The sequence below is a fragment of the Symsagittifera roscoffensis genome, chromosome 3 (genome assembly GCF_963678635.1).
Source record: "Symsagittifera roscoffensis chromosome 3, txSymRosc1.1, whole genome shotgun sequence".
In the NCBI taxonomy this organism is placed as follows: Eukaryota; Metazoa; Xenacoelomorpha; order Acoela; family Convolutidae; genus Symsagittifera; species Symsagittifera roscoffensis.
Window position 1 is genome coordinate 28,715,408 of NC_087064.1, and position 12,700 is coordinate 28,728,107.

The 12,700-nt window shown below is 34.1% G+C and overlaps 3 protein-coding genes across 4 annotated transcripts in view; all 3 read left to right on the forward strand.

The window, feature by feature from the left end:
* LOC134841404 (endothelial differentiation-related factor 1 homolog) overlaps positions 1–12,700 on the forward strand; it is a 176,569-nt gene that overhangs the window by 24,313 nt on the left and 139,556 nt on the right. The gene's annotated exons all lie outside the window — the stretch shown is intronic.
* The window catches only part of LOC134841652 (ovochymase-like), a 31,747-nt gene that overhangs the window by 8,696 nt on the left and 10,351 nt on the right, over positions 1–12,700 (forward strand). Inside the window, exons 2-6 of the mRNA XM_063857686.1 lie at positions 3,365–3,429; positions 8,162–8,265; positions 8,555–8,820; positions 9,172–9,286; positions 9,518–9,719. Coding sequence (XP_063713756.1) covers positions 3,383–3,429; positions 8,162–8,265; positions 8,555–8,820; positions 9,172–9,286; positions 9,518–9,719 — 734 coding nt within the window. The 5' untranslated portion in view covers positions 3,365–3,382. The remainder of the gene's footprint in view (positions 1–3,364; positions 3,430–8,161; positions 8,266–8,554; positions 8,821–9,171; positions 9,287–9,517; positions 9,720–12,700) is intronic.
* Positions 1–12,700, forward strand: part of LOC134841401 (piwi-like protein 1) — a 48,231-nt gene that overhangs the window by 6,692 nt on the left and 28,839 nt on the right. The gene's annotated exons all lie outside the window — the stretch shown is intronic.

The window sequence follows — 12,700 nt, forward strand, 5'->3', positions numbered from 1 at the left end:
CCAGTAATGCCCTACCGAGATATCGGAAGCCGATTTATAAACCTTGAGCAACGCATAAATGGACCAAAATTCTCGAACACTGATAGGTTGCAGCCTGACATTGGAGAAAGCCAATTCAGTCTGAGTGGGGGGTTGAGGTCAGAACTTTTCAGGCCTAGACGAAATAAATAAAAAAAATCATCTTAGAGATAACAAAAACTGAACAAGGTAAACGCACTCAACTCAGACAAGGTCAACTGGTGATGACAAACTAATCAAATTTTCACACTTTTTTGATCTCTTCTTCAACAGTCTTTACTTGTTTTCGATCCTGTCTGTAGCCCCATTTATTTTTTTAACAGTTGCTCTAACTCTGAATCTTAACAAATTGTGTGCCCAGGCTTCTATTTTTATAATTTTCTGTTAGAGCACACAAAGGCAACGCTGAACTTGAATATGGCTGCTCTCAATGTAAAATGATGGACAAACTTAATGCAAACAATAAGTGCACACCAGAGGCTTGTTCAGGACAATGATTGGCACTGATGGTTTGCCAGAGACTGAGCCCAATCTCCCCGAGAGTCCGACTGCTGATCAGAGGGTAACCTATGACACCAAGATGCAGATTCGAGCAGTTTTGATCCAGCAGAGGAAAAACAATCGAAATTCGCGGTCTCACTTGGCTCTTGTGTTGTACAACACACCTTTGATGATCATAAAGAGGACTTCGGGGAAACTGACAGTTATGGCGATGTGACGAAAATCTATAGGCTGCTTCAAGATCAGTTTTGCTCTGTTGAGGTGCTCAAGTTAGTGGTCGAGCTTGCGAAGCTAGAACTAAGCTCAAGAGATGTTCCCCTTTGCTCTGCTGCATCAATGAGCGGCCCAAGGTTTTGAATAAGGAATTTAGTTTGAACAATATGTCAAACCAAAATAGATTGTTGGATCCAAAATGGTAATTTAGTTTGAAACTTCTGAAGTTCCAAAACCAGCTTAGAAAGCCAGAGCGAGTTGAAGCAATTCGGAATCAAATTAATGAGACTAGTTTTGTCCTCTAGTGTTAAAATTAACCAAAGTGATGTTAATCATTCGAGTTGTTTCTGGTAGTTTCAACTCAGACAACTTTCACGTGATTTTTCCAACCACTTTAGTAGTGGAAAAACTTCAGAAGAATAGATAGCTGTTTTTTCCGACCACTGAGAATGGGTAAATTTTTGGATTGGGTATAATTGTCAAAGCAAACTCAATTAGCACTTATAAACGTTAGATAATATCGAACAATACAGCATATCAAAACTTTTTTAGTTGTGCTTTGATCGGTATTGAAAAATTTCCAAAACTATTATCAGCGTCAAGAAAATTGGTTCGAAGTGTGAAAAGTCATAGGGAATATTCATACCTTTCACGCAATTGTTCTTCAACTCATCAATAAAGCCATTTGTAAATTGTTATTAGCTAGGTTTTAGTCCCACTCCTTATACGCATCAAAAATTTCATGACAAACTGAGCGACGCAAAATTGACTGTTGTCCGCCAATTTCAGGCTTCTTGCTTAACAACTGGCAATTTGATTGTGAAACTTTTTTATTGCAATCTGAAAATCAAGAACTTTCATTTTTTTTGCAAATTGTTATTTTGTTCCTGTTTAGAACGTCAGTCTGAGTGGACTCGACCCAAAAAGTTTTCGCCCCTTTAACAACCAGAGCAAACACACTTTTGTAGTTATGATAAATTTTCATCTCAAAGTTGCCTGACTGAAATTAAAATTTTATTAATTAAGTTTAAATAATTATGAAGTTTTGCGATTTCCTGAAATTCGATGCTTAATAATTTTTGGTTAAAAAGTTGTTAATTTCGTCAAGACAATTCTGCTGCACAGCTAAACTATCAGGTTATTACACAAAAAAAAACTTAGGAGTTTTTATCATCGAAAAATTGAGACACAATATTGTTGTTTTGAAAGCCTCGCTCAATACTTGAATTCGCAAAAAAATACTTTTATCACTTACTAAACCATTTGTAGAAGGTTAATCAAAATATAAAATTACTTACCAACTATTCTGTCCTCTGCATCGATGTCGCTGTCATTATCCCTTTTTGATATCAAATTATCCTCAAATACCAAATAGATTCATAAACATGCGTTTTATTTTTTCGCCTCAATGACAATTATGGGGTTGGTCCATCATGATTTTAAAGTCGTGACATCAAAAAATTCTTACTTCAAATTTTTCTATAATGACATATGACTGTACATTTTTTGTTGTACATTTTTTAACTAACACGTAAGAAAAACTTGAAATCAAAAGCTTAAATTAAATGCATTTTTTAAAGTTTATTGCTCTCATCTTCTAGTAATCAAAATTAAATTTAAAGTATTGAAAATTAGTACAGTTGATAAAAATGTTTCACTCACTTTTTCAAGTTTTTCTTCGGTTTTTACATTTTCTTTGTCTTCACGTTCAGATTTCATCAGTTGTGCAAAATCGAAGTTTATTTTACAGATGACGAGAACTAACACACTCGATAGAATATTCATTAAATTTGGCGTCCCATTTCAATTTTTGAAGGAAAATCAAGCTGGTGGATTTTTTTTTTCTGAGCAGTTTTTCTGAGAACCATAACTTCTGATGCATGGAGTCAACTGATTTTTTAAAACTGAAAAGTCAATTGTTCATCTTTTTGATTTAAATTACATGGCGGACAAAAAAATCAAAAGATAACCTCAAATTGGAATTGGATCAGATATTCCATTGAAGAAATATTGAAACATCGCTTTTATTGAAACATGTTTTCAAGGTTGATACTGACAGAAATATATAATTAATTTGAATGGCTACTGATCGGAAATATTTTAACCGTTTTTTGATATGAGAATTCTATCAACAATGATACAATTTGTTTTACACTTAGAAATTTTCAATTTTTCATTGCTTTTAAAAAGCGGAAGATTCGACCAATCAACCGAGGAGCATGTCAAAAAAGTAAGTATTTGAAAAATATGCATCCCAGGTGCGATCTTTGAAGTCAAGTGGTGTCTTTGGGAGGCGGACCTTAACTTGATCCTTTTTGTATGAGTGATTGCATGCAAGGGTGGAGCTAATGCAAATTAGGGCCTTTCTGGAGGCTAGTTTTTGTATTTTTTTTGATAAAACACAACATCCTAAATATTAGTTCACGCCACTGAGTTGATTACTCATTTGCACCTTCGAAAATATTTGTTCAAAGAATTTTGTTTGTGTCGTTAGAACAGGTCCAATCTGCATCCAAAGAATCGAAAAACTATGGAGACAATGGCTGGAGATCGTATTGTTGGTTAGTGACAAACAAAGTCAGATACCATTTGGGTTGAATACAGTTGCTTGTCAATTATGGATTCAATTTAGGTGGAAAAGTAGCCAGATATGGGCGATACCCTTTCTATGTGCAAGTCATATCAGGGAAAAAGTAAGTAAGTACACAACCTTATAGCATATGGTAACCAGTTGAAGACTTAATTAGTTCAGTTCTGATGAATTTGCTGTAGTTAATTCAAAAATGAAACGCTCATTTGTTTCTAAGAGCAATTATTCCGAGTTTTGAGAGACAAAAAGACTGCTCGTGTATCAGGGCAAGGCCCTGAATGTTCCTACCACCCCTAAAATGGTATCGAGTAATTTTTGGTAAATGAATTATTGAAAAACCAAAATGAACAATATCATGATCGAATTCGCGCAATTTGAGAAGAAGGGTTGTTGGCACATACAGTGGGGTGGGGGGGGGGGGGGGATTTGCTGGCCAATGTGCGGTAAAGTGCTGTTGACGGTATAGGGGATTAAAAATGGGGATTGGGTAACTGAGGGGCGCTGTAGACATGATGGGAAGCAGTTTAAAAATCCAGCTCGCGGATTTATAATCTTTCCACGTTAGTCAATTCCATTCCTCCACTTTCACTTTCACCATAACCTATTTTCTGATTTCCCGGATTGAAGTAACATTGAAATTCAGAAATGTATCATTGATCTCTCATTTTGTTTCATTTTGTTGCATCCATGTATCATTCATGTTGCAGTGCCGTTTAAACGATGTTCATCCAAATTTCATCTATGAAACAGCGATGCAAATTACCTGGATGTTTCATTGATGAATCATGACTGAAAGAGAGATTTTAAATCTATGATTCATCCATGAAACATGAATGCTAATTACGTTGATCTATAACCCCTGTTTTATGCCTGCATTACCCTGAAAATCGCTGAAAATACCTTAATCACCCCTGATTCATTTCTAAGCAAATCATAATCAACTTAATTGCGTCTTATTTCTGAAGCAATCATAATCAACTAAATTGCGTCTTATCTTTTTGAAAAAGCGGGTAGTTGCAGCAGAAATTTTGACCTATAGTTCCAACTATTGAAAATCGAGAGGAACTTTGTATTCGGGTGTTTTAATTTTTTTTCTATTTTTTTCTTTTTATTTTCCACGCAAAATCAGGTACCCCAAATAATAATCGGATTGAATTAAGTGATATATCATACTAAAGCCCGTACAGTTGTGATTCAAAGCATTTTATAGCTTCAAAAAAAATTCCCAATGTCGAAAAAAAAAAGTTTGAAATTTTTTTTTCGTCTTATTTCGAGCGACTAAAGCGAGCGAGCAGTCTTGTTTTAACTGCTTAAAAGCTTGCAACAGCTTACTTTAAAACATAAAAACTGCTTTTTACTTGATTAAAGTTAGTTTTTGAGTATTTTATTGCCTTTCTGGAATCTAAATTTTCAAAAATTCAGTTTTTTTTTCAGCTCCTTTTATTGCAACACAACGAAAAAAAACTACAATAAATTGAAAAAACTTTGTTGTAATTTTTTAAGACTATGGTCGAAACATTCTGTGCTAGTTGCTCACTATTTGGCTATCCTTGTTTCTTTTGGCTCGCGCCAAGCTTGACGAAGTTTTTTGGCCTACACAAAGCCGCATCAAAAAGAGTTGGTCACCTAAGTCGCGACTTATCTTTCTTGGGTCGCATGCGATCAATTAGCTTCGAATAATTTTCAGCTCGAGATAATTGCCAAGCATAAATAATTCGCCTTTCAGCATTATAAGTAAATATTCACAACGCGCATAGAAAAACAATTTTTATGGTTAGTCAATATCTTCATTGACGTAAAACATTTTGTTTAAGAAATTAATTATTATTTCGATCGCCAAAAAGGAGTTAATCAAAAAATTGCCCCCAAGCATCATTATTTCGCTATTTTCCCAACATTAAGTTTTTTTCTATCAAAAAATCGGCAGTTTATTGTTCAAACAACGGAGTGGTTAGAAACTTAGATTTTAAGGCAAGAATAAAATTTCCAACTAAGTTAAGTCATGTAGCATGCTCAATTTTTTTCAGTTGTAAGTTACGGCAATATCAAAAAATCAAGGAAAAACAAATATATTAAAATCTCCAACAACACCCAAAACCTCTTTGCCTATTTTCTTTCCATCCTCTTTTCTTTTTAGCTCTGAACCCATTTACGACCGACCGAACCTAAAACTTACATAGAGGCCTCTTCTAAATTGTTACACAAGTTGATTTTGATCTCAAAAATTGAGACGCGTCTCCGTTTTGATGACAAAAACTCATATTGTCCATTCTTTGTTCAGTTTTGAAGTTATAGATTTTAGGTGATGCTATCTCGAAACGCTATATCAAAACAAGAAAAAGTATATCATATCTTAGGATTCTTACAATTAAAACTGGAGAGTATGTCGGATGACATAAATGTCATGCGCTAAATCATAGCAATTGTTATATAATAATTAGTTTGAGTTGAGTGCTCACGTGCTCTCGTTGTGTATGAGATCAGTCGTGTTAACTTAGACCTATGCTACAGTCACTGTTAAAACAATTAGGTTGATATTTGTTTCTACTTGGTGTCCTAATATTGTACTGAAACGGGCAGTGTATCCACTGGCATAAAGCTTGACTAGCAAAAAAATGATCCAAAATGAAAATTGTATGCGTATGGACTAGCATAAAATTGGAGCTAAAAATTTTTTCTCAAAATTAAAATCAGTTTGCCCAAAAAATAGTTAAATAAATCGCTTATTCTTCTCGAACCTTTTTAATTTGCGAGGTGATTAGTGTTCGTTAGTTCAAGCCCTTACAGGTCTTCTACATTTCCTTGTGTATTTCTTAATTCATCTGTTAATAGTAATTTCAAACATAAGCTTGCTGATTAAGAAGAGAAATGAACGTTAAGAAGACTCTTATATAAATCTTGTAGTTTTTTTGATTTTTTTTCAGGAAAAGCCTTGAAAAACTCTAGCAATTACAGATTCGCATTCATGAATATATTAACGCATTTATGAATGCCTTTAGATATATAAGCACTTCTTGAGCGCAAAATACATTTATATGTTGAAAATAAGGTAACTTGCACTCTCCAAAAACTAACGTGGAAGTGGCGCAAAAAAAACGTGAACGACTTCTAGTTTCAAAAGTGGAATTTAATTTACAACTGAAACCTGTTTTTGAGTTAGTTTTATCCGAAAAATTACCATCATAAAATCGTCGTGAACTTCAAACAGGCTTATGGCCATATAATTTTCACTTTGAAATTCGAAATTCACAAGAAACAAGTGTTTTTTCTGTTTCCTTGCCTTCATTACTCTTTTTCAACAGTAAACTAGCTTTGTTTCTTTAATTTCTCAGTTGCTGAATTTTCTATATCTGTGAAATGCTAATTTTGAGAAATAAAGCTATCCAAATTATGTCAGTCGAAATATTTTTCACCTTTTCAAATTTGTATGCTAGTAGTGCTATATTTTAGTAGAGCGACTAACTGGGAACGTCGTGGAAGGAGTACACTTCACAATAAAAAAAAACGTTTTTCTACGTCGATACTATGTTTTTGAACAATTTTTCCAGCACAATTCAAGTTAAAACTGAAAAAAATTTTAATCAGAAAAAATGATATAATTTTAAGAGAATCTTTCCGACTGTTTGTTTATCAACAAAACTAGCAAAAAATTGCAGCGTTTTCAAATATTGAAACAACACATGAGCTGCTTATCAATGATTACCGCTTATAACTAGCCGCTTATCAATACGAAATAATTTTGTCCTTGTTTGATGTTTTTCGTTTTTTTTAATATCATTATGGAACCATTATATTCAACTCATTGGTATGTGGAACAAAAAAAAGGAGGTATGGATATAACCACTTGTGAAAACACTTATTTATCTGAACTGGACTTTTAAATAGTCAAAATTGAACGCGACGCGACTACCACAAAATGTTAATCACAATAAAGTCTTGAAAATCAAAGAGTTGCAAAGTAGAATTTTTATCTTTTTGAAACTCAAATATGGGGCTAGGTCTGTTACCAGACCGGCCTTTCAGCAGACCACAATGCAATAACTCAATTAAGTAAAATTTAAATTACTGAACGATTCGAAAAGGAAGCGGTTAGACAAACAAAACTTTGCTGAGAACCCGTGAAATCATTGTCTTTAACCAGTCTAAATGGCACCATTACATCTGTCAATCAAATTTGTTTATCGAGTCTGGTAAAAGGTCCATGTTATAACTTTTCTGGTAAAAGGTCGGTCTGGTAAAAGGTCGGTCCCCCTCAAATATAGTTAATACCAACCAACTTGTAGGCAATATATTTTCGGTCAACGAACCTGAAAGAAAATAATTAGCATAAAATTGCTCATTTTGACTGCGGATTTTTGTGTTTCAATGATTCCTACGCGTAAAAATTTTATCCAAATAAAATAATTAACCTAAAAAGCTATAGTTTTTGACCGATTGAATTGCTCAAGGTCACCGATATTGCCTTGTGTAAGCCAATTTGATTTTTTTAAAACGTCTATAAAGTGCGTTGAACTTCGAAATGATAATCTCTGTCGTAACCAAAACCCAATTTTTTTATTTATTGTCACAACTAAACTCCTAAACTCCTTTTTGAATGCTTTATGAACCGAAACATTTGAACTTACACAATTTAGTAGAAATTTAGTAGAAGTTTTTTGCGCCTTCCTTACAACAAATTGGCCAAACAGGCCATTTCTGAATCCCCATAACCTTGAGATTGGCAAAAATTATTTTCCAAAAAAATCACACAGACCACAATTATTCCGTTAGGGTCATCGAAATTCCAAACCGCATGATTATGTTGCTGCAGTGCAAGTAGCAACCTTTCCTAATTTTCAGTGTCTGTGGAGGTACCATAATCTCATCGTGGGAAGTAATAACCGCCGCTCATTGCGTGTATGACAATGGATGGTTGGGTGCAGAAAAGATTTCAGTTCGTACTGGTTAGCATTTCATTAGTTCTTACTTCAGAGGGCAATTCTCATGATAGGAAGACCGAGCTAGAATTGGTGCTATAAGCTACAAAAAAAATCACAGACAAAACTTCCTAAGAATTTTGCGTAGTTTCAAGATTTGTATATAATCCTATACCTATTTTACTTAGTTTTATGTTTACTTTTTATCAGAAAAAAAGAACAATTCTCAAATCATTTTTCAATATCGGTTAAATTGCTTACTGTTCTTGTACAGGTTTTTTTTAGAACTAACTTTTTGACCTTACCGCACTTTTAGGCGACTTCACCAGAAGCGACAATGACGAAAGAGGATCCAGTATAAAATACAGCGTGAGACAGTACCGCTACTTCCCAGAATACTCCGGTGACGTAATTTACGGCTATGACTTCATAATTCTGGAAGTGAATGAGAAAATTGAGTTAGATAAATATCGACGAGCTTTCACTAGTATTTGCACCTCTTCAAATACCTCGAGGCCTGTTCGAGCGATTGGAATTGGTCTCACCAACTCAGTGACTCATGCTCGACCTAATGATCTGATGGTTTGACCCTTTAATTTTTTTTAAACATCCCTCGGTGTTGTCATTTTAACTTCAGTTGTGGAGCCTTTTTGCTTTTGGACTTAGGCGTCCCAAAGTAACAAGCAAAAAAACTTTATTTATCTTTTACATTTAGATGGTTGGAATGATTTATATGACTCTTGAAAAAAATACAGTAATATTTGTTCAATTCTATAAGCTAGCGCCGAACACGATAAAAAAAACATATAGGTTATTTCACCAAAAATAAAACATTTGAAAAAAAATAAAACCAAAAATAAAAATTCGGCAGCAGGAGTCGAAAACAGTTCAATTTTAGTTCTGTGGGAAAAATTTGTTTTAATTTTTTTCTAGGAAGCTGACTTGGTAGAAAGACCTGAAGCGGAGTGTTCCGCTATGTTCGGCAACAAAGCACCCAAAGGAAGCGAGGTCTGCGTCAAGGCTGTTGAAATGAAGGCCACTTGCTCAGGTAACTGAACAGATTGAAGCCATTTATTCACATGTGTGCGAACTGTTCAGATCGGTTTGCTGATGTGATTCTGTTTAATCTATTCGTAAAATTTTTTTTAGTCTTTTTGAGACAGGAAGTTTTGGACCTTGAATCTACATATCCTTAATGAATTTAAACATGTATTCCGAGAGTTTGAAAAAACTAAACTATTTCTTCTTGCTTTTTAATTGATATAATAGCTCTGTTTAGGAGACTCCGGGGGTCCCGTATTTGTAACTGAAAATGGAGAACCCAAATGTTTTTATGGACTTGTGAGCTTCGCAGCTGCAAGTAAAGAGTGTGGCGAACGGGACTCGCCGACAGTATTTGCCAAAATCTCCTTCTACTTTCCCATGATGGCTCAAACTGCACTGCGAATGGCATATTCCGAGCGGCTGAAAGATCCGACTGCGTACATGATTACTCTTTTGCTAATTCGCCTAACCTTTTCAACATTTGTTTGATTGCAAATTTATCCGACACGAAATATCGTTGAAAACAATGAAATGAGTCTTTATAGAAATTCTGCGAAATTAAACGCAAGCGTAAGATAGCAAATCAATGTGAATCCTAAGGTGAAAAGGATGTCATGTCTGGCCACTATCTCAAAAACTTTCGCAAAACGCTGATTAATTAAGCATATAAAACTTTGAACGCTAAGAAAAATGTCCTCGAACTCATATCGATCAAACTATCACTATATGCTGTAAGTGTTAGTTTACATTGTGAGATCAACCGTACAATCTCTCCTTCCCCCCACAATGGCCTACCGTAGAACGTCCTCCCCAATGTAATTATTCTGAAAAATAATTAAGTAAAGTATGCATTTCGAACAAACAAAATTAGTTTTCTCAATGATTAAGTGGGTTGCATTTGAATGCTGTTAATGACCTACATTAATGTATTTTCAATCAATTCTCTCTATTAAAACTGTTGGTTTTGTTAAAATCTAGGCTATACCAAAGTTAGCCTACAAGCCATATTTTCTTCCCGCTAAATCGATTTGAGAAGAGGGATTTTACGGTTGATCCTACATTACAAAAACTTTGTACATGCATCTGACCATGAGTTTTTGTTATATGATGCATAAATCTTCAATCAATTATCAGTTTAAATTAAATTGAAGATTGTGAAACACTTTCTATTTTTTTGATAAAAAATCAATCCACATCATTCAAATTTGAGTTGCAATCATTAAATATAAATAGTAAAATCAAAACAGATGCCAAACACATCACTCTGTCATTTGGTTTATCAGAAGCGTTTTCAAACATTCAAATTTGAAAACATTCAATTCTTTCTCAAGTTAAAATTTTTGTCTATACAAATAAATTCTTATAAAACATGATGGCCTGTGAAATGGTTTGTTACTAACTTTTTAATTATTGGCTGAAGCAAATGAAACAAGTATTTGTATGGCTAATTTTTGTTGTTTCGACTTATCAAGAAAGTAAGGAGAATATTTGCTTGGAGTGATTTTTTGATCAGACCAATTCTTAACAAATTTCCCTCGCGAGATCGATCCATGGATATTTCTCGTCCCAGATGGTCCGCGTTCACCACTAGACTTTCCTGACATGAAGATTGCTGTGAAACGATCAAAAGTAGACTAACATGACCGTAAGAGCGCTGTGATACTTGGATGCTGAAAGTGCTGAAAGTTTAACCCGCATAACTTACGCGTGGCGAATTATCCGGCACCACAAAAATACTCCGAATTCAAATGAAAATTGAAGCAGGCTGATTGGTCTTATTATTTCCATACACGATTCTTAATATTCGGCTTAAAATTTATAGTTTGTCAATATTTCATTAACTAAAACTATTGGAGACCAGTCTAATGACGGTCAAAACAACCAGGTTTTTGCCCTGATACGAGCAGTCTTCTTCCGATTTACGAAGAAATTGACGGAATGTTTGTGGTCTTTGGTTTTTCGTAGTCAATTTTTCAACTAGCTAAATTTGATTTTTTTTTCTATCTGAATCAAAAGGTTTTGTTGTCCTGAACTCAAATAAAAAAAAGTTTAATCAGTAATAATTTGTATGAAAACTTTGTAGTTTTATGGAGGATTAAAAATGGTCAACTTTGTCACTTAGGGACAATTAACACGCAAAAATAGCACATGAGCAGAGATTTAACCCATCTTAGAAAGCGTTTCAAATTGAATTGAGGCATGATATTCAATCTATCTGATACTTTGTTTTGTATGTATGTTTTGAATAGCGTATGGGGAGATGATTTTCAAAAAAAAAGATAAAATTGGGTTTTGATAAGTGCCTGCTATTGTTGCTTCGCAGTTTTTCCTTGCGATGAATAGAATCAAACTAGTGGTCAAAAACAGATTAAAAAAATTAAGATCTTTAATTAAAAAACAAAGAACCCTCGGGATTGGACCTTAAGCAGATTAATCAAGCAGTGCACCAAATTATTTCAAGAAAATGAAAGAATTTTGTCGGTTGTAATTTTCTCCGAAAGTTGTTTTTACTCCGTTGTACTTATATGCGTTTTAAATTTTTTTTTGATAGAATTTTTTGTTTTATCCATCTGCAAGACAATGATGATCAGAGCCAACATAAAAAAGCCCTAACAGTGGCTATCAAAATTCGTACTGTGGTGAAGCTTTGCCCTGACATACGAGTAGTCTTGTTTTTTATGCAATCGCTATTGTTTAAAAAAGATAAACTAGGGTATAGATAAGTGCCTGCTATTGTTGCTTCGCAGTTTTTCCTTGCGATGAATAGAATCAAACTAGTGGTCAAAAACAGATAAAAAAATTAAAAACTTTAATTAAAAAAACAAAGAACCCTCGGGATTGGATCTTGTGCAGATTAATCAAGCAGTGCACCAAATTTTTTCAAGAAAATGAGAGTATTTTGTCGGTTGTGCTTTTCTCCGAAAGTTGTTTTTACTCCGTTGTACTTATATGGGTTTTATTTTTTTTTTGATAGAATTTTTTGTTTTATCCATCTGCAAGACAATGATGATCAGAGCCAACATAAAAAAGCCCTAACAGTGGCTATCAAAGTTCGTACTGTGGTGAGGCTTTGCCCTGACATACGAGTAGTCTTGTTTTTTATGCAATCGCTATTGTTTAAAAAACATAAACTAGGGTTTAGATAATTGCCTGCTATTGTTGCTTCGCAGTTTTTCCTTGCGATGAATAGAATCAAACTAGTGGTCAAAAACAGATAAAAAAATTAAGAACTTTAATTAAAAAACAAAGAACCCGCGGGACTGGACCTTGTGCAGATTAATCAAGCAGTGCACCAAATTATTTCAAGAAAATGACAGAATTTTGTCGGTTGTATTTTTCTCCGAAAGTTGTTTTTACTCCGTTGTGCTTATATGCGTTTTAAATTTTTTTTTGATAGAATTTTTTGTTTTATCCATCT